The following is a 27,312-nucleotide window of genomic DNA, read 5'->3' on the forward strand; positions in this document are numbered from 1 at the left end:
ACACAAGCACAATGCATAATATGCAGGAAAAAGGATTAAAAAGAAGCTTCACATCCTTATTAGATACATTGTTGCAGTCCATTAGGAAAAGTACTTCATCGACAACAGAAGTGTTCAACACTTGAGAGCTATGATATAAAAAAATTATAATTCATTTAATGCAAAACAGATTTATATATATTTTCATATATAAACACTGTTTAAAATGCTAACATAATAAAAGTAGATTATCCATGTAATGAAAAGTGCAAACCAAAGTAATAGAGGGTTTTCACAATGTCCTTCTCATGACACAGGAGATGATAAAAAAAACTAGCCCATAGGAATGAAGTGTTAAATCCACCAATAAGTCCTTGGCAAGATGAGGCGCCATCAGGATTTCTGGGCGTTAGGAGAAAGCAGCACTGGAGAAGAGGCTCCGTCCAGGCTGGGGAGCGGCACTGGTATGTGACCGTTCAGCAGAGTTGGAAACTGTAAGAGGCCAAAAGGTAAAAATTACTCCTTATCTGAAAGCATTCAGCCCAGAAACACGTGGATTTAGCATTAGCAACTGACTCCAGATGGTTTTGGGACTTCTGATTCCTACACACTAAGATGTGTACCAAATGCCTGCATCAGCCATTAGGAATGTAAAATAGAGGACAAAACCTGAATAACTTGTAAATGTACAGGGATCTATTACTGGCTGTATTTTATATGAAAGTTCACATAACAACACATTTATCATCACCTTGGGAAACTGAATACTATAGAGAAATCTTTCCCACCCATTCTGCTTCCAGAAATGTTTTTCAGTCTACAAAATATTAATTATAATCCATCCTTTTCATCTGCCCTTAATAAAAGCTACACAGGAAAAAGCTCTGCCAAAGTTAGTTGAGGTGTAGTTTTAGGGCAGAAAAAGCACAACTGTGAATACGAAGCATGGGGAAAATTACTCTCAAGTAATTACAGTTTCTCCCTGTATTCACTAAGAAACCATAAACTGCCTACACCAGATCATTCAGTATGTGAAGCAGAATAGACTGACATTTAGTATTAAGCTTCTGCTTCTGAAATACTGTGCAAAAAATACTTGTTCAACATAGAAGCTGTATATTCCTAGTTCATGACAGCATCCTGACTGTAACTTGCCTGCAGTGATGTGTATCGACTAGTTCTTTACATCTGACCTGAGAAACACCAAAGCAAGTAGGCGGAATAAACCTGCTGCAGCATGAGGTGGGAATTATCCCAGTAGTAGATACTGATCTGGCCCCAAGGCCCAGCTCCATGAGCTGCCACTGGGTTTCTGTTGGCTTGAGAGAGGCAGAGCTGAATAACAGAGCTCTCAACTTCCAAGCGCCTGCTGTAGTTTTACCCCTGATCAGATCAGTCCTTCAAAAGCCAACTGTGCTGTAATCAACCTCTACATGGGTGCATAATCTGCTTGTAACAGCTTTACTCTTCCACTAAGATATGAGTTAATGATATCTCTCTTCCAACCTTCAGTTGAAAACCACTGCTGAGCAGTGCAGGGGCCCACAGGGGGCTGGCACCACACTCCTGGTGTGGCCAGGACTGGCTGGTACCTCTGGTTGAACCAAGCCAAACCTCGAGAAATGTTTCCATTGCTCCTGCCAAGGTTAATTAAAACACAGAGCTTGACTGCGAGCTCTTGCTGTTCTCATCTTGGCTTCTAAAGCCAGACATGTAAATTGCAATGTGTTTCATGTGATTTCTAAAGCTAACAGGAAGAGGGCTGTGTGATATCTGGTGTTTGTCGAGGCAGGTGGCATGCTGGCACTATAGCTGAGATGCAAATGATGCTAACATCATCCTTCCCCTGGTCTCCAGTCCAGCCCAGCTCTTGTTCTTCTTCCTGCAATAGCCCCTGGAGCTGTGACAATGCCTTTTATTCATACATCTCTGTCGGTATCTGGGACTTGACCGTGCTCACTCAGTGCCACCATCTATTCAGCAGTAACAAAGAAAATACACTTCATTTAGTTAGCACTTAATTTAAGCTAACTTGGCAATCCTTACATTTGACTGCATTTTCTTGATTTAACCAGTTCTGTGCAAGTCTCTTGTAACTCCAGTTACACGGTAATTTCAAACTAAAGGCAAAACATCAAAACAAGCTTAATTACACAGCAGTGTGGCTTCAGAGGGAAGACCTTCCAGGTAGGTCACTGTATCAAGGTAAACTGTGTGGAAGGAGATTGCAGATTTTAGTGATGCTCTACATAGGCTGCAAGGGTGCGCAGGCATAGGTTTATGGGACTTGCTTTCACCTTGTAAATACTGAAGAAGAGTTTTTACTCCTTAATAAGCCTCTAGGTGCTCTGTGAGGGAATATGCACGTAGTTGGACAGAACAGGCTCCTCCTGGTTCATTAAAGGAGGGACTGTACTTTCCCATAGGCATATTCTGGATTTAGCGGGACTAGGACATGGATGGTTCTCATCCTGGCCCTTGCACTACACAAAGACTACAGTACTAAAGAACGGCAGGCAGTACCAAGCACAGTGCTACTGTGAAAAGCAGTGCACACCTGAAAGAGAAAGAAATGCAGGAACCCAACCTGTGCTCCGGGCACACCAGCAGGCAAGGGTGCAGGGGCAGGCAGGCACTGCAGAGCTGCCCCAGCCTCTAGCTCCTGGCAGGATTCTGACTCCTTCAACAACCACCAAATGTTCTTTCATCTCCTGGTGCGAATGACCAGGTGAAAGCGACTTGAGATAGCTCCAGCTCTTTCTTCCATTCCCTGACCAGGTGCATGAAGCACGGGCTGGCTTGTGCAGGCAGGACGGGGACAGCTCTGCCCTGATGCCTACGTAGGTCGACCCAGTAGCTCTTGTGGGCTTGGCTATGCTTCAGCCGTGTTTGTCATTTCCTACCTGCTGTTAAAACAAAGCTTTGTGCTCTGCACACTTGGGATTGTGGCCTTTGCCTGAATCAAGCATCAGTAGTAAGGCCCTTTGGGTGTCTCAGGAGGCAGAAAGCCAAGGCCACTCTTCAGTTCCACAGGGGTGGCCAATGTATGTCCATACAAGCTCATTCCAGGCCATGGCGCAGGCACTTCCCTCCTGAATGAAATGTCTGGCTGCTTATAACCATGTGTGCGAAAGTAAGGTCCCACAGGGACAAATAAGTTCAACTGAAACACAAGCAAGGAGCCCCAGGCCTCCGTGCTCAGCTGTCCCACTGGAGGTAGAAAGACTTACTACCCCAGTGAGAACTGCACCTGAGCAGATCACTTGAGTCTGACTGCCCAGCACCAGCCCCACAGTTGGGCAGTCAAGACTCCCTGAAGGTTCAGAGACAAACCCGGGGTCCCTGCCTAGCTCCCTCCTTTGTTAGTGTTGGTCCTCCGCAGTGGTCAGAGAATTCATTCCAGAGGTGAACCTGCATTCTTCAGCTGTTTGCGTGGCCATCAGCCAAATGTAAATTACTGAATCAACTGTTATGCAGCAGCTGGAGCCACTAATACCATCCCCGTCATCCTCTTCCTAAGCCTCGAGCAAATGCAGCTGCGTGCTGTGGCCATCGCAGTTTACTTCATAACTTTTGTATTTACTACATCTCTACGTAGCTTGACATTTTCACATGAGCAATACTCATGAGCAAGAGGGGCAGTGCTGCCTTTCCCGTTTCATACGGAGAGGTCATGCTCAGAGGTATGAAGTAACTTGGTTGAGGACTCACGGATAATTTGCAGGAGAATTGAAAATGGAGCCTTCAGGTTCAGAGTGCCATTACTGTAAATGCAGCTATCTATCTCCTGTCTTTCTGAGTGAGAAGTAGCTCATTCAGGCAGAAGGGTTAATCTACACTCACCTTACTGTCTGTGAGACCCCAAACTGGTCTTGCTTCTCTCTGAGTCCATGTTTCGCCACTCTTCTGGCTGATCTCTGGCTGGTCTGCACTCTCTTCCTGAAGCTCTGAGAGCTCTTACTGGGGTCTAGCATTGATTTCTGTTTCCTTCATACAATACATGTGTGCTTCTGGTACAAGGTATTCAAAGGGGGTACAAGTAAGAAGACCTCTCTTTCAAAGTGCCTATTAATTCCTGTATTTTCTTTAACTGTTTTCAAAGCTCCAGACCGATGTGAGATGTTTCCCTGGTGTCTCTTCCACATGTGCACTTTCAGAGATGAAACCTGTGCATTGGCAAGACCTACCTGGAACAGAGTGTTTGGTCCCTGCAGCCTGGCAGGACTCAGAGGAGCAACAGGGCTGAGGCTGCTCCAGAAATGAATGCTAGACAGCAGCGGGCTTGGGGTCAGCAATAATCCATTTGGGGTCTGCAAGACAAAAATAACACCGTACGATGCAAACCTCAGGAGTCGCAACCCTGAAAGTCTTACACTTCACCAACTGGCTCTTTTCCCCCTGAGTTCAGACATACAGCATGGCCATCCAGCCCTGCATCCTGTCCTCACAGAGGTCAGTACTGGATACCTGCACATGTCATCTTACTTCATGTTGACTTAATTTCTATTGCGATTTGCTGAAGGAGAAGCACAGTTACTGTTTATGTGAACCACTCTCCTGTGACCATACAAAACACCATGTGTACCCCATGTCTGCGCACACAGCCTCATCTCCTTCAGAACCACGTTTTACCTTTGAAGGGCAGCAGTTGCTTGAACTGGCTGCCGCTTTTGAAGCATTAATGCATTTGCACATGGAGCCAAGAGAGCTGCTGCCAGCCTTTGAAGTTACCTCCTCTGATGGCGCCTGCTCAAAATGAAGAAGTTTGAAGGAACTGGTTTGGGTGCTAGCGGAGGGCACAGCTCATTGCTTGAAAAGGACCAAAATGGCAAGAAGCAAGAATCCAAAGCTTTTCCCAGTGTGGAGGTGGCTCCTTCCAGTGCCGTGGTGCACAAGGATCACTGGGAATGCTCCCAGCCCTCCTAAAGCACGACTGAGGGGGTTGAGTTAAAGCACATGCAAATGTGCACTCAAAGGAAGAATCGTATCAATTATTCTGTATCCAGAGTGACTTTTATCTTTCCAAAAAAGAACATGAAAGTGATGTGACAGTTCTGAACAAAGAATTTGGCATAATGAGTTAATCTCACCAGTGAGCTTGATACCAATTATCAAATCAGTCCTATTTAGCACAGCACTTAATGGAATGTGAGTGCATGTTTAGCAAGTAAGTATGTGTTTCGCTGTGTAGGACAAGTCCGTCAGTGCTCTGCTGAACTGGGGCATCGGTTTGTCCAGAGCTTAAAATACATAACAAGAAGCTAGAAGATGGAGGATAAGGAGGATGTCCCCCTAGCAGCCAGCATGTCGTGCATCCTGGTACCTGCTAGCTTCCCACCAGGCCAGAAATACAAACTCCCACATAGAGCAACTGGTACCAGGGGTCTCAGTTAACTGCTTACACCATGGGCTGTCACATCCCGTTGCCAGGACTCTGTGGTGAGCAGGCTCAGGAAGGCAGGTACCATGGGTCACGCAGGTTTTCAGGTATGACAGACATATCCCTTGGAAAGCAGTGCCTGAGGACTGGCTGTGGTGTCGGAGGCTCCATGCAAACGCACAGGAGTACAGACCTGCTCTGACGTGCTTGCACTGGAGTTCACTGGGGGGTCAAGCAATTAATTTAACACCAGCAGGAGAGATGGGAAAGACAAGGAGTGGCAAATTAAGGTCCTCCAGTGATGCTGTCATAAGGTGTCTGAAAGGGTGTTTAATACAAAGAGCCTGGCTGCTCTTGAAGGGAAAGGTTTCTCTTAAGGAATCTTCCAAAGAAGTGGGGTTCATGGAGAAATGTGATGGGAAAGGACACTGCCATCCACTCCCTTATGCTGAGGAAGACGGATCAGAACCACCAAACCCCATGGAAGAAACCACAGTTATGTCCCAAGGATTAATAAACATGTGGTTATTGCTGGGAAAGCAGAAGGTATCATGCACTAAAATAGCAGGTATGGTGGTCACAGGAGTATCATTAAGGTCAGGGTTTGAAACTGGAACTAGATGATCTTAAGGTCCTTTCCAACTCTAACTTTTCTATGATTCTGTGTTTGGATGACATCAAAAGGGGCAAAGAGTGGCCTGGCAAGGAGAAAACTTCTGTCTTGGTCTCGTAAATGACGGGTCTGCTCAAGATATCTAAGCAAAATACTTGACAAGCAAGCCCTTGTGATCAGCTCCTTCACAAACACCCTCTTCCAGGACCACTGTGTTTTCATGGGGCAAGAAAACAGCAGTACCAGTGAGAGCACCCTTCCTGTGCCACATGACAAACCGATGCTCCACAGGCAGGCAGATGCTGATGGGGATTTACAAGACTGACAAAGAACGCACTGAATTAGGTCAGGATAAATACTCAAGAGATCTACTTACAGAAGAGCCTGCTAACCTTAAAACTGAAGAGGTAAGCAGCACGACCCAGCAACTAAGGACACAGTATTGTGCCAACTGTATTAAGAGCTCTGGCAAGCTATGCCTCAGTTCTTTGTCTCTGAGAAGCTGCAAATATCCACAACTGAAAATGCAGCTCTTGAGAGGGTCTTCTGAAAGTAATGAATAAAACCTGAGGTGTTTATTCCTACCTAGATACAGCCAGAGCAGGTCTTCAGAGAGACAGATTTGAAACTGAGCTGCCCTCCATTCACCTCTGGAAGCACATTAACATGCCTAACAACAGTGCTAAGCAAGAGTTCATGTCCTCCAATGATCAGAGTGCTAATGTCTGCAAGTTCTGCCAGAGCCAAGAGCTGGGCAAATCAAGCCTCCAAATCTGTTTAATATTTAATGCAAAAAGAGCACAGAGCCTCCCAGGATTGTTCTCAGTATTGCCACCAGTCAAGTATCAAAACCACCACAGGAAAAGTAAGTGTACACACCACCAGAGCACAGGCTATCCTGAAATTACACATGGAAATTGAAGTGTCGATTTGTTTTGTGCCCTCACGCAGCTGTACGTCTGGTACTCCATGTGGAACCCAGTGGGAAGTTCCTACTTAAAAAACATCATTATAATCTAAGGAACAGTTTAAATAGAAATAATTCATCCCACAGAGAGGATTACGTTAAGTAACAATGCTCATGGCTCCTGACTCCTCTGACAAAGAATGCATCTAAGTACAATCTTTCTTCTAGCTGTCAGATAACAGACAAGTGCTGTCACGCGTACGTTACTTCCCAGGTCATTAGGCACGTGCTGGAGCCTGGATGGTGTATGTGGATACAACACAGACCACGCACATGCTGGCTGCAGGCACACTACTTTGTCCATAAGGAAACAGCACGTTGTAAAAGTTACAAACGCTAAAGCAGCGGCCGGAAGAAAAAGAGTAAGTCAAAATTACATATCCACATGGGCCAAGGGAGAGCCAACAAAGTAACAAGCAAAAGTAATCTGTAAAAGAAGCAAGTACTCAACAAAGTCTAAATATCTCTCTTTGAAGCTAACCAAATAGAAAGCTGACATTTCTCTACTGAAGTATGGTACTGTATGCACTGACATCTTCGAACCCATTTTGCTGTTCTGAAATTGGTTGTGTGTATTACGTGCCCTTTCACAAGGGCATTCCTCGTGACCACCAGGTACAATGGAAAGCCACCTGAAACATCCTCTCAGGCAGCAGGACCTTCCCCAAGCCTACATCACTCCTGGAGCAGGAGCTGGTGTCTGACATCCTGTTCTGCACCTGCCCCTGAGCTTGTAGGTGTCTACTGCTGGGACATGATAAATCAGAGACCGTCTAAGATATGATGCATGCTCTTCCTAGGATAATGGGATAGACTGCAGATTTCCAGCCTAAATTATGGCTTTAGCTGTTTTGCATTGTGGCGTTACAGCTACAATCATCTACCTAATTCCCTTCTACGTCTTTCAGGGGTAGTAAGAACACCAGTTTATAGATGAATGAGTAAACTAAATGTTCAAAGAAATCATGACAAAATGAGGAAACGAATCTCTGTTCATACTGAGTTTGGGGGCAGCAATAAATTAAAGCGAGTTTGTAATAACTCACGTTGTCATTCACTGTGTCTGGTTGGCATCTGATGTGATTTATTTGTCAGATTTGCTCCCTACAAGCAAAATACTGTGGTTACACCACAGTTAGAGGTTATAAGAGTCTGTCAATACACCCCAATTTTGGTTTGCCACACATCCATTCTTCCTGCCAAGCATAACTGCCCTTCAAGGCTTCAGTGTCAAAAATGACAGGTAATAGCCCACAGAATCCTCTGCCTTTGCAACACCACCTTGGTATCTTGGTGGCTTACAGGTGTGTCTGAACTGCAAGTAAATGACAGCTTGTAACACACACCCCCCCTTTGTGTTTATTTACTTTCAGTTTGTTGCATTCAATGCCAGTATTTGCATATTTATTGGGGAGGACGGGAGAGACGTTGGGGGTGTTCCTCATTGGGATAATTTCACTCTTGGGTTTTTGGTCTAACTCTGCAGCGGTAGCAGCTCACCGATGGACACACCAGGCCATTACCTATGTGATTTTCCTCTCCTCCTCTGACCTCCTATGGGAACTCGCCATTGTGATTGCACAAACGTGATTAAAGAGAACAAAATAACCGCCTGGTTATTCAGCAGGCCTGTGCTGAAAGGAAGCTCTGGCAAGGCCTCTGTGGATGCAAAACTTTGGAAATTGGAACTGGCTTACGAGCCTGCCTTAGGAATTACTTAATTTACTCTGTATTCAAAAGCTAATGAGAAGGTCACACTGTCTGAAACCCAACCAAGCATCCCACAGCGCACATGCTCAAGTCATGACCTACAAAACCCTCGTGTTTTTCTTGTTGGATTTTTCCTGCTTGTTTTGTAGACCTGGTTTGAACTGACAAGCGATTCACTCATGTTCGCTAATGGCTGCCCATCTTGTTATCCTTCCAGGCAGTCTGTGAACTGTGACAGCTTTTCCCACACTCACACAGGAACCCCAGGAAGAACCTACTTTCCACTCTTTTCAGACCTCTGCTACGTTTCCCTCTTCCCCATACATTGTTTTTTGTCCCGTCAGGTGGATAGGCACAAAGAGGTAACACTCCTGGCCACATGGAGGGACTACCTGGCCACAGCAAGAGTACAGGAGACAGGCAGGTCTCACCTGTGCAGTGAAGAAAGCTGGAGTCAGGGATCCTGAAGGAAGCGCAGGGCTGTTGAGGGCGATGGAACCAATGTCGGTGCTGGAAAGGACCATAGGTGGGGCAGAGATTTCCAAGCCTTTGGGTTTTTTAGCCTTTGGGGGAAGAGATGGAGATTTTGCCTTGGAGCCTGAGGAGAGGTTCAGAGGCTCAAGGGAATCTGAGTCGTGGCAACTGGAATCAAGGAAGAGGCTCCTGTGATCTGCAGGAAGAGGTGAGGTGGGAGACAGAGAGGGTGACCGGGAGGAAGATGACGATGGAGATGAAATGCTGGCACTGGTGGGTAGCATTAAGGAAGATATTTTAGCTGATACTGACGAGCTGAGAAAAGCAGAGGCAGCTGCTGTTTCGGAAGTGGAAGGCAACGACACCATGGGCCTCATAACTTGTTTGTCTGTTTTGTTCGTCACAAATCTGATGACAGTCCGGACCTCTTCCACTGGTGTGTTTTCTTCTGACTTCTCCTCCATTTTTTCTGTTTTGATTGGCTTGTAAGGGTCTGGCTGGTTCTGCAGAGAGTTGATAGTGAAAGAGGAATACAGGCCAGAGTGGATATATTCATTACGGCTTGTGCTTTTCAGTGCTGACAAGCTGTGCTTGTGCTGATCCCTGCTTTCGGAAGGCATCTTACAGTCGCTGTCCTGCAGCAAAAGGCTCTCTCTGCTGATTTCCACAGCATGTGGATCCATTTTTAAAATCTCAGGAAAGGAGACAAACTTGTACACAAATTTTTGTCCAATCACTTTCTTGATGATGTTCTGCAAACACAAAAGCAGATGCTAGAAAGATCAGCATTTTAGAGGCACCAAGTACAGCAAACATAAGGGAGTTCACAAGAGTAGGGGGGCACTGCTCCCTTCTCAAGCTGAGCAGGTCATGCCATGGGACTCCTAACACTGTCACGTCATGGCTCATTCCCATACCTCTGCTCCTCATGCTGCCTAACAAAATCACCATTACTGGGTGATAAAGACCTACTGGCGGGCTGTCTTCCCCCACTTTTGCTGAGGTAACTTGGGAATGTTTTCTTTCCAATCGAAACAATCCTGCCACCTTGCAGGCTTGAGCCATGCCACCATTTGCGTTTCACAATGAAGGCAAACTCCCTCATTTGTGCCTCCCAGAAATGACACCAACTACCCTGAGTGTGAAATATCTCAAAGGGACAAAACCACTTCAGCCTCCAAGCTCCAGTAATTTTGCCTCTCTTCCTGACCTCATGCAGAAGGACTGACCTAGGCTGAGGGTGACCTACTTCTTTCAAGAGTCAAGAACTATGTCTGTGACAAACACAATCACTTGCATGGGTTGGAAAAGTACTTGTCCCCTGCTGTATGCCCTGTGCTGTCTGCAGGTTTGAATGAGGCTGAGGATGCTCATTGGTGCAGGCAGGTGCTTTTCATCAGTCTAAAGTGGCCACTGAAATTAATTATTAAACAAAAAAATTCCCAAACTTCTCAAGGGTTTGTAGATCTATTTGATTTTTCTCCATATTTATCACAGTAAAACTATCCCTTTATGGAAAGAACTGATTCCCTTTGAAACTGGAACCTCTTATGAGAGCCCTGTTCCCAGTCCTAGCTCTCTTCCCGCAAACCTGGGTATGCTGCATGCTCTAACACAATGCATGGTATCCCCAAGGACACGATGAGCTCCTCCAGAGAGACACTTTCTGGCATCAGGTGCTAGCCTAGCCTAAGAATGGGCCTGGAACATTTCCCATCATAAGCCAAGTGCTGTGGCAGATAAGCAGCAGTGTTTCCTGAGATTTCCATAGTGTTTTCTTTCTTCTTGAAGGCCCTGATGGAAAGTGTATCTCTAAGCCACCTCTGAAAAACCCTTTCCCAAGAAGCTTCCCTTTAGTGCAGCACATCTGCTGCACCTCCAGGTTATACTCTGCAAACAGACATTTGCTTTGCTGTACATATGGGAATGTAAATATTTACAGGATTCCTAAAAGTCTAATATGTTTTTCATTCTACCACAGATCCCGAGACCAGAAGAGGAAAGATTTGTTAAATTGATTGAAAATAAAAAGAGAAATAAAAATTAATACAAAATCATCCCTATTTATATATGGGTAGTACCCAGTGCTTGCAGTGCCTGCACAACACCTTTTTGTCACAAAAGCAAGGCTCAGTTTGTAAACAAGAGTCTGCACTTGAGTACTGGAACCTTTTCTGTCTTTCAGCCGAGCTGCTGCACTCTGTAATTCATCTATCTGAATGTCCTGGCGTTTCATCCAGGCACCTTCCTGAATATGAAACTAATGCTACAAAGAGCCCTGGGATGTAGCTTTGCTTTCACAGGTCAGGAACTACGGCACAAATGCAGAAAGTTGTTTCCCAAGTTGATAACAGGGATCTGTAGCGAGGAGGAGAATCAAATACAGCAAGTTCAGACTAAAGTCACAAAACTGCTCTCTTCCTTGCCAAACTGTACATGTCTACCCACCTGATGGATCCTGCAATGCCTATTTTTGCTCTCCAAAAGTTCAGATAGCCAGCAGGATCTGTCTGCATGAGCTGTAATTCCCAGGGGTTAGATATTTTTGGCCTAGATATATTTTTTTCATGCTAATTAGGTGAAACATTGGATGGACCCGCTTCTTCTGCACCCAACATTACATCCTTCTTGAAAAAGGCAAAACCTCCAAACTATTCACATACTAAAAGAAACAGCCCAACAGAGTCTGGTTTTCTTTTTTAAATATATCTCTCTTTTTCTTCAAATTATTATTTAAGATAATACCTCCCTTCTGCTCCTGGCAGCTTTGAGTTATTGTTACATCAAGCGCTGTCAACAGAGATCTAACTTGGAAAATGTGATCAAGCAGCAAAAGATTAAATGCAATTTAAGGGTGGCACTTCTATACCAGCACAGGCTTGAAACGGAGAAACATTGCTATAAAAAGCAAAGTGAGTTTATACTTCCTCTGTTATTATTAAATATAGTGGTATTTTTAGAAGGTCTCAGTGCAGCTCCTCTGACCCTGTAAGCCTGCAGCAAAGGCCCACTTAATGATGCCTGGAGATTAAAAGGATTCTAGTGCAGATCCCAGAAGCACTTTTCAGGCTTCTCTTAAATGTGGAGCCTGAGGAATCTCCATCTGCATGTAAGAGAAAATAAGGACGCAAATTAATTAAGTGCCTCCAAAATGCCACCAACTTTCCTAAATTTTTGACAAATAATTGAAGTGAAGATAAAGAGCAGCTTATTTTTACCATCACCTCAGTGATCTGTCAGAACCATCCTGAGCTGTGGACGATGGTTCAAACCACAGAAGACTGTGACAGGCATCATGAGAAGCAGGGGTTTCCCACCCTCAGTTTGAAAGGGCAAAGATGTTTTCCTTGTATAAAGACAGTGTTTGCAGGGAGGGTAAACCACGTGCCCGGCAGCAGGACACACAGTAAGTGTATGTGCACATTTAGTCTGTTTGTTATTTGAGTTTTCTAGGTAGATCCCTCATGAGCAGGCTTGCAGCGAGCGCTGGTGGCTGCTCTGGCAGGGATGGTGACTGCTGGGGCAGTGCAGCAGCTGAGGAGGAGAACTGGGCAAGCAGGAGCAGGGCTCCAGCCCAACAGATTAAAAAAGGATAAATCTTATCAAGATACAGCACTCTCTGACATCCAGAAAGAGGGCAGGAGCTGGGAATGCCGCCCTTCCTTTGTCTTCTTGCCTGGTCCTCACTTGAACACCTTACACTTCCCCTCCTCTGTCTCCAGTCTGTAAAACTGATGACAGCAAACGTAAGTACCTGCCACTGCTAAGTGTTTGAAAGCTGCTGATACAAATAGTACAGCACTGCCTGATGTCTGCTCTAGCACAGCAGCTGTGTTAGGGAGCTCAGACTTACTCACACCACATCACTTCAGACCTTCAGCTCATGCACACCTCCAAACCCAGCTTTACCCACGTGCTGTGAATCAATGGGAGGGATGGGGCTCTCTCCCTGTCTTTCTCCACAGACCAGCTGGCTGAGGTAGATGCCAAAGGCTCTGTGGCCTGGTTCCCCCTGCAGCTTAAACCAGGCTATAATGTGGTTGGAGGTTTTTTGTGTCAACTACTCATATGCACCACTACTTTAGGAAGCCTTCCCAAAATACACAGGAGCTGTCTGCCCGTCTCAACAGAATATGACCTCTGAGTTTCTTTCCACTTTTCTTCTTTGCTCCCAGAGTTTCCCTGCACATTGGTACAACTCAAGACTTCGCTTCTGCTATCATGTGTTTGTGTTTTATTTTCATCAGCTCTGACTCTTACTCCCTGTTTGAGCCATCTAGAGCTAAGGTGTAACTATACGATCCGTGTGACACAGGGATTTTAGTGGCTTGGCTCAAACCTGTTAGCTAGCAAGTTTGCTGGCTGCAAGAGCCACTTGGGAGACTGAGATGGGAAATGGGACCCAGTTCCTAGTTGAAATTCAGACTAATGTGGGGCCTCAGGGACTGGAAGACCAGATCAGGACTTTTTTCCTCCTCCCAGGAATTGACCTAAGATCTCAAACTCATCAGAACACGATGAACTTGTCTGTAGGTATTAAACATCCCTGCTTGGGAAAGAAGGATAAGGACCAGAGCTGTAGCTGCTGCACTTAACTCCCACTTGGATGTGTTGCATGTTTCCTAGCTCCAAGAATACTGAGAGATGCAACACATGCAGGGATGCTTAGGCTATGGATTTCTCACAGGACTCTATGAGGAGGGAGCCAGGCTGCCTCCAAGCACTGGGAATCCTACCCAGAGAGGGCTGCTCACAATCCAGTGTCTGAAGTATGTAAGCTGGTACCTGTGGCTGCACGATTTGCTCTAAAAAAGACGGGCCGTGTGTCCACATCAGCACGTGCAGGCAGGCAGATTCTGTTTATGCACTCTGCTTATTACGCTGTGTGTGTAGAAGCTAGATTTCTGTGAAACGTTTAATGGAGACACAGGTGCTACCAGATTGTGCAGCTATACTGAGCTTTGGAAGCACAAGCCTCTCATTTAGCTGGATTTCTGTCTTTCCTTACCCACCTCCATCTAGAAGACAAAGGCCATTCCTCTGGCTGGCACCTTTGGCCGGGTTCCCTGCTTTCTCTGCTGCAGTTCACTGTAAATCCCTTTCCTCTCACATCAGACATGAACTATTTGTCACTCCTTTCAAAGAGGCTCTTGGGTTTTCTCCTCTACCCATCACCTCTTACTGAGTATCAAATTCTTTACTCCCATCATTCCATAAGAACAGCACTCAATAACCACTTCTACGCCATTTCACACAAGCACTTTCTTGACTTCCACACATCATTTTTGAACGAAGTTCCTTCCAATTCTCAATAAAGCTATTTTCTAATGCTCCTTCAAGTAGCTCCTTGTAACATCTCTTACCTGTACCACTACAAAATGTAGAGCTGCTAGTCTAGCACCAACATACAACAGTTGTTTCATTGTAATGTTCTTTTTCCCCGACGTAACTCAAGAGAAGACTTTCCCAAAAGCAAAATAATAGTTTTCATTATTAGTTTATATCCTGAAGTTCTCTAAGCAGACCAAGCAAGGCCCCTCTTCCCAAAACAATTCTTCCATGCTGCCACCCACACTTGGACATTAAAAATAGGAACGAGTGACCAAGCTACTGGGTCTGACTTGTTAAAGGAGTGAAAGCCATGGGCTCCTCTGAATCCTAAGAGCACTTGAGAAACTCTGTCCTCTGAGCACTGTAACAAGCACAAAGAAGCTGGTATTATTTATATTCTATACATCATACTGCCAACCTATCTCAATAAGCGGGCAGCCGTTAACCGAAACTAAAATGATTTATTCTGTCTTTAGAAGACAGACTGAATAGCACTCACTGAGCAAGGCCTGGGGCCACATACTGCTACAGAGGATGCAAAAATATTGAATAGCTGCTCATCGCAACGGTATGTGTCTGTGTAATTAAAGATGCAGCATAACTCATGCAAACACTAAGGTTACCCAGGGAACTGTGATTCTTGCATTTCCTAACTTCTGAGGGCTTGATTCCACAACTGTTACATCCTATTAATGTCTGTATCGGCATGGAATTTCCTGGCTTAGCCCTCCTTCCCTCTAAAAAACTAATGAGAAAAACTCACTAGCTTTCCTCTTGTGGTCTCATCTTAAAATATGCAGGGGGAGCTTTAGTAGTCCTGAAACCTCCAGAGGCTTCTAAAAGATACCCATCATTACAGCTACCATAAAACAAAGCAACTAAGCAACTCCAACAAAAAGAAACCTACTAGTCCTACTTATATTTTAGTTCTACACGTGAAGCTAAAGTGCGCTGTGTGGGAATAGATGTGAAGTGTTTCCTGAAAGTATTACAAGAGATTTCTGAACAGCAGAAGTGTGTGACATGATGGATATGCTACTCAAGCTGTAGGTAGAGAGTGGAGGATGCCTTTCCTCAGCACTATCTGTTATCTGTTCTGCTGCTCTGTTGAGGCAACAGGGGAAATGCATTAAATAAGAAGTGGGAGGCAAATTTGCGTAACAAATGAAACAGGAAATGGAAAGTCTTCAGATTATCTACAAACCTTCAGCAACCAGAATCACAGTAGCAAATTACAATCAAGACATGCCACACTACATTTCCCGGGGTGCCTTATGTGTTAATTTAACATAAATCTAGCCATCAGCCTCAACAACACATCATGCTTGCTTTCAAAGCCTGGCTAAGAACTTGTCCTAATGGTGTTATTTTTCCCCAGTACTGGAATTAATTTACTTTTAAGTTCAGCTGAACCAGATGATGAATTTTAACAAGCCAGTGTTCCCCCCAAGCAAAAGGCAGAGCTCATAAACTTGCATTTATCCAGTGATCAGTTTCTGCTTCTCCATGGTGAATAATTTCAAAGACAAACCATGAAGCAGTAGCTCTGTTAGTGTCAGCTCTATGCAGTAGCAGGAGAGGGCAGCCCAAGAAAGGAAGGACCATCCCATGTGCCACCATGATTTCTGAAAGATCACTGCTCCTTGCCTAAACCTCACATGCTGCCTCACCATTTGGGTTATAGGTAAAGAAGTCCCTGTTGATAATTCCATGACCCAAATGAAGTCTTCTCCAGAGTTCTGCCTCTTGCCTTCCCCACTGCCACTCCCCAGCCTGCAACACAATGTTTATACATTTGCTCAGTGTGCATCCCATTTGACCCAGCACATACAGCTGCCAACGCATCCATCACTGCCAATAGCAAGGGAAGGGACAAGGATCTCAGAAGGCTCTTTAAGTCTACCTCAAGGTCTAGACTGCTCTTGGTTTACCCCACAAAATGGTGAACTGTCCAGGGCGAACAAAAGGCACCTCACCAGGCCTTCCCCTTATGTTCTGCAGAAGAGAAAGAAGAATGTCAAGGAGCCTTTCCTTCGCTCATCACCTTCTTCCCTTTCTGTAGCATGCAGCATAGACTGAACTGAAGGCATAGGAAGCATTTAGGACTGAACGCACTGCTGAGCACTCCCTGCCAGACTACTAGGATTCATCATCTGCTATCTTATGTCACTATCTCTCACACTTCAAAACCTGCTGGAAATTCCCTGTCCCTCTGCACTCTGGTAACAATCTGCCTTTCTCCACTGCTTGGGAGCCAACTGGACCCAACACTCCACATCCAGACAGACAGCAAGAAGCTCCCACTGTTTTCTGCTAAAGGAGTTACTCCTTCAATTTAAATAGCAATAGCTATGGTTTTGGTTTGGGGTTCAAACCCTGATCACAATACAGAGGGAAGAAGGAGCTTATCCTTCTCTCCATAGGAGCTGTGACCTCCACTGGGCTGCAGAACTCCTGGAAGAACAGCCCAAATCCTTGTGCCAGACCTAGATGGAATCTGCAGACAGAAGAGAGCACACAGTCCAAGAAAGCAGGTGTAAGAACACCAAGCAATTACCTCAGTCAGAGCCCTGCTGACTCTGTCACCCTGGTGACACAGAAACTGTGGAGGCACTCCTCTGGCAGATGCTGCATGAGCAGAGGCAACACAGATGACTGAGGTGTGTGTGTGCAGCCGGGGGGGCAACTGAAAACAGCGTAAGGGTTAAGAAAATAAGGGTTAAGGGATAAAAGGAGAAAGGGAGCCTCTAGGAGCTGTTACGCTTGAAGAGATCAGAGAGAGCTCAAAGGACAAGCCCTACAAATCTCTCATACCTTGTTTTTAAGCAACGTCTGGTGACTGTGTATTTGGGCTCTCCCTGGATATGCTGTTCACTCTGTCTCCATTGATCCCAGTCAAGTTTATAATCAGAGGGGTTACAGTCATATAATGAAGTGAGCTTCCCCATGCTGAGCAGAAGCTTTTTTAGCACTTAGTGAAGGGGAATTCATCACACCAACTGCTTGGAACAGCCACTGCACTGTCCTCCCTGAACCCTTTAGTGCCTTCTCAGTCAGGCCTCCTTTGAACTTCTTAAGTGTTAAAACCTGACTTCTAATGGACAAAATACTAAAAACATTTCACTGCAAAACTTCAAGCTTTAAACCTGAAATTAAAAAATTCTTACAGGAGGAGCCCTTCCAAATTCCAATGTGAGTAGTGAAAAGTGCACAGATAATTTGCAGTCAGCATGGGATTCGACTGCTGTGTTAGACTGGCTGTATAGTGCCCAGCCCCACTGTGCCCTTCATGAACTAGTGCACTAATTAATACAAGATGCATATAGCACAGTAATTAATACATTATATAGTATAGTGCAATAATTAATATATTGCGTATATTAGTGCAATAATTAATACATTTAGTGCACTATTAAATAACACATGACAACAGTACACCAAGCTGAGTTTAGCAATAGGATCTAGTTTCCTCTGCCTTGTGCATGCAGCAAACATGCCATAATCGTGCCAAACACTGGTGTTACTCACTGCATAATCTCATCTCGCTGCCTCTTCTGAAAAACCAAGATGAGAACAGACCAGTAAGCATGGCTATGAAGTTTTCCTTTTTAGTATACAAAATCTATAATAGTCCTTCTTTTCCGTATTTAATCTTCAAGAATATAGAAAATAGTAAAACCTATTAATTTAGATATGTTATTTTTTAAAATCCAGTTAAGGGGAACTAATCCTGAAAAGATTTAATATTATCCAGTAAACAAAATGTAACGTTAATCCAAAAAAGGGTGGCAAAACTATTTGGAAACTCCTTCAATTTGTTGGAGTCAAGAACAGAGAAAGGTGAATACGCAAAATCTTCAGCACCTCTGTATTTGTGCTCTGCTTTTTTTCCCTTCTAGTACCTTGATACGTCTGAAAGATTCCCTTCAAATATCTGTCTCTTCTAGCAAACTAACACATATCCTGGTTGCTCCCTGTTCTTATTTTTTGCATTCTCTGTTGTACTGTTGCCATCTTGCTTCCTGATGAAGAATAAGACCAAGGACTAAATGCCAAAGTGAACGATGGCTTCATGAGAGTGACAGTGACCTTACATATGCCCACTACACTGCAGAAGTTTTATTTCCAGAGGAGCTACCTGTAAGTAACCTCTATTGACCTCTTCTAGATTGTGGGCATGCTCATGATGGCTGCAAATCAGAAGCAAATTGAGTGATCTAAAAAATTCCAGATTACTGTGTTCAGTATGTTATTATTTCAGATTTCAGTTTTAAATGAAGAGGCTGAAAGTGGAGCTCTCAGCAGCCAACGGCCCTGCACCAAGTGTATGCCTACACTATCTGCCTGTAACCAGCTTCTGAGAATACACAAATAACCACAGCTTGTCAGACATAAGTTGGCTGGTAAACTGTGCCGACTTCTTGGGTCTTATTATTTCTATCATATCTCAACAGATGTACCTGTGAAAAAGGAGCAAAATTTAGTAGGTCTTGCAAGGGCAGAAAAATTGAAAGAAGAAACTCCCACCAAAGTACATGTTTCATTATTTTAACCTGAGATACCCAGAGGGTAAGTTTCCAAGTGGTAGTAAATTTAACATTCTACAGCAAATACAGTCTTCACGTGAGATGAACTCAGCATGAGCCTACTGCCTTGACAAATGGACTCAAATATATCCCTGCTCTGACACCCACCATCTGATCTGCTGCTTTTCCCTCTGCTTGCTACTCTTATTCTACACTTTCATGCAGTAAGACATGACATTAGCGCTCTCTTATATGTATCGCTGCTAATTAAGTGATATCAACATATAACCTTGACTGCTGTTGAAGTTAACACAGATTTTGTCCTAAAATGACATAGTGGAAAACGTCCAAACTCTTGGAAACACTGAGCATTAACAAAGGAATAGTTACAGTGAGACCCTGCTGAGGTAATACTGCAGTCATAACTGTAGGAGTGTTTCAACACTGTATTTCCAGCTAATAAATCAGGATCTGATACAGTTGTCAAAATGATTTACCAGAAAGCTCAGGAAAGACTAGCTAAAACACTGGCCAACAGGATCTATGTTCCAAAATATGTTTCCCATGGAAACTGTGAAACCTCAGCCCCACCCTCTATGCTGCTGAGTTAGTTGTTTGTCTTTTCCTTGTTCTGACACAGGTGATACCTGCCGGTAAAGCTGCCACACTCTGGCTGCTGCATTGCAGTTATCACTGCTGTCTATCACCTCCCTGCATTACAGAAGATCCTATCAGGCTGTAATAATCAAACAGTTCTCCGTTATCAACAGTTATTTTATTGTTGTCAAAAGCTACAGAAAATATTGCGTAGCCAAATGCATAAACACATGAAAGCATCAGTAAGTGTAAACCTAAGTCAAAACCTCCCCTCCTCAGGTAATGGGATGTGCAGTGTTTTCCTGTGCATCTTTCAGCTGCCCTCTTACCTCCACTGTGATTGCCTTCAATACTGTTGTCTGTTGTAAAAGCTAGTTAGAGGAAGTTTTGAATAGCTTCCACATAGAGGTGAGATATTAATGTTTCTATTTTCTTAGTCTGCATGAGAATAACAAAATTTACCTTGTCATAATAGTATCTGAGCGCTCGGCTCAGCTTGTCATAATTCATATTAGTTTTGTTTTTTCTGAGTCCCCACAGCTTAGCCACTTCTTCTGCCTTGAGTAGCTTGAACTCGCCATCATTAGACGTCCAGCAAATCAGGTGCTCATGTTTCTGGTCTAGCAGCAACTGCAAAAGGAACTGCCACAGTGTGATTGCACTCTCCATACCTACAAGGGACAAAGGAGAGCAACAGTGTGAAAAACATCCAGAAGCAGGCAGTCCACCCAACGCTTTTTTCAGTAACAAGTTCTGTGTAGGAATCACCTTACATAATTGAGCAAAGGAAGCTGCTGTATCATTTACAACCAACATCCACCAGACCTACAGGTCTCACACTGCCGTTTGAGTATTCTTTCCACAGCTATTTTCTGAAGGGATACATAAACCAGTAAGTAGTTAGAAAAGCACTGCCCACATAGTTCACACGGTACAGTCATCTCCAGTTAGTATCTTCAATTCAGTGTATGCAACCACTCTTCAAAGGAACATATGGGGGAGGTGAGGTGAACGGAGAGAAGTACTTGATGTAACTATCTAGTGAAATGAGCTCGAAAAACTGCTATTTACTGTCATGAGGAGCATACTGAACTCTTTCAGGTATGTCACTGTGTAGAAGGGGAGAAAAAGGAAAGACCAGAGCAGTTGCCTTTGGTTAGAGGACCAGAAACCAAACTCTTTCCTCCTCCCACCACAGGCACCTGCCTTACTGGTATCATATGGCCTTTGCCTATTTTGTTTCTTCCAGGGTCTGAAGTGTCTCTTTGCTGATTCTGTTTGCCAATTCAAATAGCTCAGAAGATGTTATCTATTTTGCAGAAATGATGAAAGTTCAGTACACTTAAGCACAGAAAAGTGTTGTTTACCCTGAACCTTTCTCTAACAGGGATCTCTCCTCTTGTTATCATATGCATGAGTGAGAACTAGGAATATTTTTAACAGTGCCTGAGTCTAACTTCTAAGGGTATTTGAATATTTTTTGTCTCTGCTAAAGGATGTTTGAACACTTCTGCCTCTGCTAACTGCCTGTGTTACTGAGCCCTCCCTAAATAAACCTCTTTTTTCAGGCACTGCATTAAAAATAATTAGATAAACTTAAGAATTAGTATATTCCAATTCAGCACAGACATAATATACACAAAACTTGGGAGCATTACCACTGAAGACAATTTATTACTGAAATGAAGACGTAGCTAAAATGAGGTTGCCCCCCACTTTCAAAAACATTCCAGTCTTGGTATGTTACCACTGTATCAAATAATGTTTTTCTTGGCCTCTTCTGATAGTTAATTAGGACATGTTATGTGTAACTAATGCAGGTTTAAAGATGCCAGTATTACTGAGTTACCTGACTGTGATGCTAATGGGGTTAATTACTATTTGACTTATCTTTCTACGTGTAACAGTGCATTATTTTGTCTTTAAACAAGCTTATGTTTTTTAACTTTCTTGCTCCTTTTATTTCTTAATATTTTACTGTTTGTTTCCTAGCAGATAACAGGGCCATAATACGCCAGATTTACTGCCTGACGTTTTCCTTGCTGTGTTGACCACAAGAGGGCACAAAACTTCTGTCTTCCACAGGGAACAGTGCAGCAGGCAGCAGAGGGAAGATTGGCCTCTTCACGTTCACTCCAGCAATAAGGAAATCATGCTACATAAGTTCCGCTAATATAAAGGAAAATAAATCGCAGAAGATAGTGTAAAAGCAACTAAAAGACACTAGAGAATGTTGTCAAAAGAACACTCACAGGGTAACCCTACAGCTAACATTGCACTACACTTTCCATTATGAACCTGTTTTCTGATGCTTATCATTTGTAAAACGTAAACAGTTTTGGATTCCACTTTTATCTACTGGGTCTCATGGTGACTCAGCCATAGGTGCAACGCAAAATGCATGAACAGTGCAAGCTTGGGTGAGAACGTCCTATTCCATATTGTATGTCTATTCTACCTATTCCATACTGTATGTCCCAGTGACTAAGGAGAGGTGACTTCCATCAGGTTATTATATAAGAGGTTACTGCCACCTTTTTCAAAGTGGCTGAAATGTAATTTAACCAAAAATGTGCTACCTGTATTAAAAGTTATTGTGAATTATGAGTGGGAGGAGTCACAAATCTTCAGAAAAGATTGTATTGCATCTATGCCTTTTCTAATTCTTTTGAATTTTTCCTGACTCAAAGGGAATTCAGCATTTTGCCTTAATTTAACAGAAGTGGGTGCTAGGATATGGTCACTTCCTACAGGGCATAAATTTCACATTTCATTCAACTCTTCATTAATATTAAATAGAAATAATAAATATTCCCATCACTTCTGCGCTCAGTAGAGGATTTGAATGCTGGACAACAAATAATACATGGAGCCACATACTAAAGTATATGGATTAGACAAAAAATAGGTTTAAAAAAATCACTTATTTAGATAATGACATCCATCTATGTTACAGAATGAGACACACAACCTATGTAAGAAACATGCATTCTGTGTCATGGAAAGTGCGAGAGACTGATCTGAAAGCAGACTTCACTGTCCATTGCCTCCAAGATTGGTATGAGAAGCTGAGATGGGATTCCACCAATTCATTGTCTCCAAGATTGGTATGAGAAGCTGAGATGGAATTCCACCTGTATTTTGTCTCAGAGACAGGTGGGAGGAGTTGAGATAAGACTCCAATATCCATTGCCTGGGAGAAGGGTATGAGGAACTGAACTGGTACTCCACCATCCATTGCCTGAGGGATGAGTGGGAAAAAGCTGAGGTAAGACTCTTCCGTCCATTACCTCGAGGACTGGTGTGAGGAATTGCCACCCATTATTCCAAGAATTGCTGCAAGACCAGGGAAACTGGTCCACCAGGACCGTGTAACGCATGACATGAAGAACAGAGGTACTCCCCCCAACTCATTATAAAAGGGGGAAAAAGTAATCACAAGATGGAGCCATTGCCATGAGGATGACTCCAGAAGGACACCTCCGTGAGCACATTTTCCACCGATGACTACTACGGACTCTGAGGGACACCCTCCACGAGACATCGCCATGAGGACAACTCCCTGAGACACTGGGTACCTTCAAGGGAATGACTCCAGAAGGACAGCTCCACAAGGACACCCACTTCCAACGACTACTATGGACTCTTGGGGGACACTCTGCTCCGATATTGACTATAAACCCTGGAGAACTTCCACCACCGACAATGACAGATCCCTGGGACCCTGCTGGATCCACGGTGGTGACTCCCTCTCCGCACCCCGAATTCTTGCTTCATTTTCTGCCTTTTTTCCAAATCTGTCCTATTGTTATTCCTTTTATTACAATAATTTCCCTTTTTTATAACTGTCTTTTTGTAATAAACTGATCAATTACAGTACTTGACCTCGTTTGTGTCTTAATTTCACTCGTGGGATCACGAACAAAACAGGGTCCGACACCGGGGTTTTCTCCAATCGGACCCTGAAAGAAAGCCTGATCAAAATTTCATATAGACAAAAAAGTCCATTAATTTTTTCATCCATTAACCTTAGCACATGTGGATTTCCCATCATACCATTCTTTAAACATTTATACAATGCATTTGAGAGTCGAAGATATTTTCTAAGCCATGAAATAAAAATAGCTGTGTTGACCTGACCTAAATAGCCTAGTAATTTTACTTTGCGATCAGTTCCACTACCACTGATACAAATTATCACCGGCATACTTAGAAGGAATTACACTTGGAAATGCTGTGTTAGACAGCAAAAGGATGTTTCAGGACCAAGTTTTCTGAAAGTCCATTTCTCAGGCAGCTGTGACAAGTAACTACATTAACACCCTGTGCTACCCTTTACACTCCCTTCAAATGCGCGTTTCCTCCATACAGAGCGTACCAACTGCATGGTCAGTGTAGTACAATGTGATCTCCACACATCACATTTGAAGTTCAGGACTGATGTGGGAAGGACACAACACAGAATATCTGTGCTGATAATACTGCCCCTATTCATTTCAACCAAATTAAGGGACTAACGGAAATGCCTGAACTTGGAGCAGCAAAATCAACACTGTAAGCTCTCCCAGAACAGAATAACAGAAAAGGACAGGCACATCCACACGCAAAGCTTTCCATTTAAGAGATCATTTTCCTGTAAATTCCTGGAATTTGGGGTGCCCAAATTCCTCACTTAGGTGAGAGGCTCACAGGCCAAATACCAGCTTTCCCCCTAATGTATGGAGACTGACTTCTACTGGAATGAGCAAGCATTATGAAAACATTATGCAAGTTACACTAGAAAAGTTAAGACATACAAATACACATGCTGGTGACAGCATTACTTTTTTTTTTTTTTTTTTATCAAGACAATACATACAAAATTCCGTAAGACAAAATGTCAGTAAAGTGGCATTCAGGTCCAAAAGAAAAGTCATTAACCTGCTGGGGAAAAGAAACCAAATAAGCAAGCCATCTTAAATCCAAGCAGTAGAAAACGAGGGGACTCGAAGACAAAGCTGGCTAAATACAAAGCTTAGTGTCAGAAAGATTTATGACATAAACTGTGCGTTAAGTAGGATACTCTTTGGGGCATTAAGTTTTGTAGGACTCTTGCACAGAAAAACTTAGAAGAAAAAGGCAGAAAGCTGGAAAGCAGCTCTGCAGCATTCAGGACCTCTGCAGAGGACTTTAGCTTCCATTACAGCACATTACAGCTGTGTTCTTATCTTCCATTCTCCCACATACTCCAGGTTTCCTACGTAGATTCTCTCTCCACTCTGTGTTAGCTCCCAAACATCCTTTATAAAATAGAGATATACTGCTGATCCTGAACAATCAACATGAACAAGTTCTGAAGGCTAAAACTAAGAATCCCTCCAGGCATTAGAATCAAAACCAGCCCTTTGCTGTTTTAGCGAGTGTATGGAGGAACATCTGGGGCTCTGAGCTATAAACCAGGTTGTGGGACGTGGGGCAGAGGAGGGACAGCTGAGTGGGACAGACTGGCTGGAGAGCCTAAAGGCTGAGAAAATCAGCTGGAGATCAATTAGATCACGAAGACGTAAAAGGTGTTAACCAGCATTATGCACTATAGGTAGTCACAGAGATGGTGATCAGACATGTACATGAAAAGGATTAAGAGGGAGAGTCAGGGCAGGGAAATTCATTTCCCTTAGTGTATGAAGAAACTGATGATTCCTTCTGTAGCCAAAGCAGCTGCAAAAGATTCAGCTCCTTTTCTTATGCCCCACCACAGCAGGCGCACACCTCCACTTCCATTTCCCTTACAGGCAAGTGTGTGTTTCTGCAAGCACACAGCACTCCCCAGTAACAGATGCCTTTTTTTCCACCCCCCCCCTTTTCGACTCCTCTGATAAACGTGTGTATATTTTTTGTACATCCATTTACTGCTTTTGTATCCTAATTCTGGCCAACAGCACGTTTCTCTGAGCAGCGTGACATGGGGCATTGTTAGCTTCTCATTCACGTTAGCATTCAGCTTCCTTTATTTCTGCAGGTTGCAGCCAGGAAACTGGAAAATGGGCTACAGGAAACCTGGCCTCCTACATCTGTCCCAGTTTGTAACAGCAGCTCTGGTTTTATTTTTCTAAGTGTCTCAGGTTCATTTTAACCCTTGACATGACTGCTGCAATAACACATGAAAGAACATGGCTGGTTTGTCATTACTTTTTTTTTAACCACTGTTTCTCAATACTAGAAATTGAGATTTTGCTAAACCATACTGATTTTTTTTAGGTATATTAATACTTACAGTTACTGAGTTTTAAAAACGTTTTGTTGGAAACTACCAAAACACGCCCATTCCACAATGACAAACATTAAAGAGTTTAGAGAAAAATACAGAATAAGGCAGTCTCTAGCTGTTTCAGCTATATAAATTTTTAACGTAGTTCTAAAGTGAGCATCTGTATGGAAAGTTGAACAGCTTACAAATCCTTTAGGCTAGTTTTTCTCTTTCACATTTCAGTTTCTATATGAAATTGAAGCACACTTGTTTCGCATTTGATTACAGAAGCAAAAGGGTGCTGATGAAGAAATGAAACCTCCCTAGAATAATCAAAACCTCAGTCAGCTGTAACATTTTCCACTGAAAATTCATCCGTGTAACAGTGATTATATCATGAGAGGTTACAGACAACGGCCAAATCTGCCCGAATGCTTGCTCAGAAACATTTGAAAGAACAAGGCAAAAGTCTGACTCAGTCCTCACACTTTATTTCTCAACACAGATGCTTCAAGGGTGATAAATAGGATGTGGTTGGTGAGAAGTTAGTGATTCTGCCAGAAAGGAGGAAAAACAAATATCAGTTTGTTTATTCAGAAAGTTTTCAAGTACTCATCAGGAGAAATTACTGATGATTGAATTGGCCTTGAAAAATTAATCTCACAACCAAGTGTGTAAACATACTTGTTTTAACTTGACTCAGAACTTTCTCTGGTAAAGTTAATAACTCAGACTAAGGCTGCGACCCATACCTGGGGCACTTTAGGGAACTGTATGATACAGAATGCTGGTAATTTTTCCACATCAAGCAACCAGGACATTTCCTGCCAGAGCATCCTCTGAGCTCTTCCATTGTGTTGAAACTGCAAAAACTTTCTAAATCAGGACTTCCTCCTATTATATTTCAGAGGCGTCTTTCTGGGAAATGCAGATTCGAGTGAAAAAAAAAAAAAAAAGTAAAATAGGAATTCCTGCAGCACCACCCAGTGGAAACATTAGAAAAAGCTACAGGGTGCCTGGCGCACAAGTTCCGATTTGCTGTAGAACTACAGTAATGCTGCCACACAAATCCAGGTTGGTTTAAGGATGTGCCAAAAAAGCACAGAGGGTTTTGCTGGCTGATATCCTTAACAGAGTCACATGAGGCATGCCTATTCTGCTGGCCCAGCGTAACAGTCTTAACTTTATATTCTAACTTAAAAGCTTATTTACAGTAATAATTCAGGTCTCCTTCTCAAGCAAGATTACCCACTGTTCTGGCCCGGCACATTTGAAAAAAATAAACAGACTCCCGTGGTTAAGAGCAACATTAAAGAGACAGCAGCAAGATCTAGCAAAATATTATAGGATAACATTAAGTTCCACTGCAGAAGAGAAAGCATTAATATACATGTCCAGTAACGCCTCCAGTAGGCACGTTTGCTAATACAATGTTTGGAGCTTTTAATTCTTTTAACTAAGTCAAAGAAAGGCTGAGGCAGATGTCCAAAGGAGGAAAGTTCTGTAACC

General features: G+C 43.4%; 1 protein-coding gene across 4 annotated transcripts; it reads right to left on the reverse strand.

Annotated features, from left to right (window-relative positions):
• Positions 1 to 372: 372 nt before the first annotated feature.
• ELK3 (ETS transcription factor ELK3) lies at positions 373 to 20,246 on the reverse strand (the record flags this gene model as incomplete). 4 transcript variants are annotated; one of them, XM_080610705.1, is made up of 5 exons in its annotated part: positions 373 to 471; positions 4,167 to 4,289; positions 9,081 to 9,312; positions 9,532 to 9,875; positions 20,040 to 20,246. In XM_080610705.1, 5 exons carry the CDS (start codon positions 20,244 to 20,246, stop codon positions 373 to 375), a joined length of 1,005 nt encoding a protein of 334 aa, XP_080466831.1. The 4 variants fall into 4 exon arrangements, with proteins under 4 accessions (XP_080466831.1, XP_080466832.1, XP_080466829.1 ...); XM_080610706.1 differs by lacking the exon at positions 9,532 to 9,875 and having other exon boundaries at positions 9,081 to 9,419; XM_080610703.1 differs by having other exon boundaries at positions 9,081 to 9,875.
• Between the last annotated feature and the right edge of the window lie 7,066 nt (positions 20,247 to 27,312).

Source organism: Psittacula echo, assembly GCF_963264785.1.
Source record: "Psittacula echo genome assembly, chromosome: 1".
Taxonomy (NCBI): Eukaryota; Metazoa; Chordata; class Aves; order Psittaciformes; family Psittacidae; genus Psittacula; species Psittacula echo.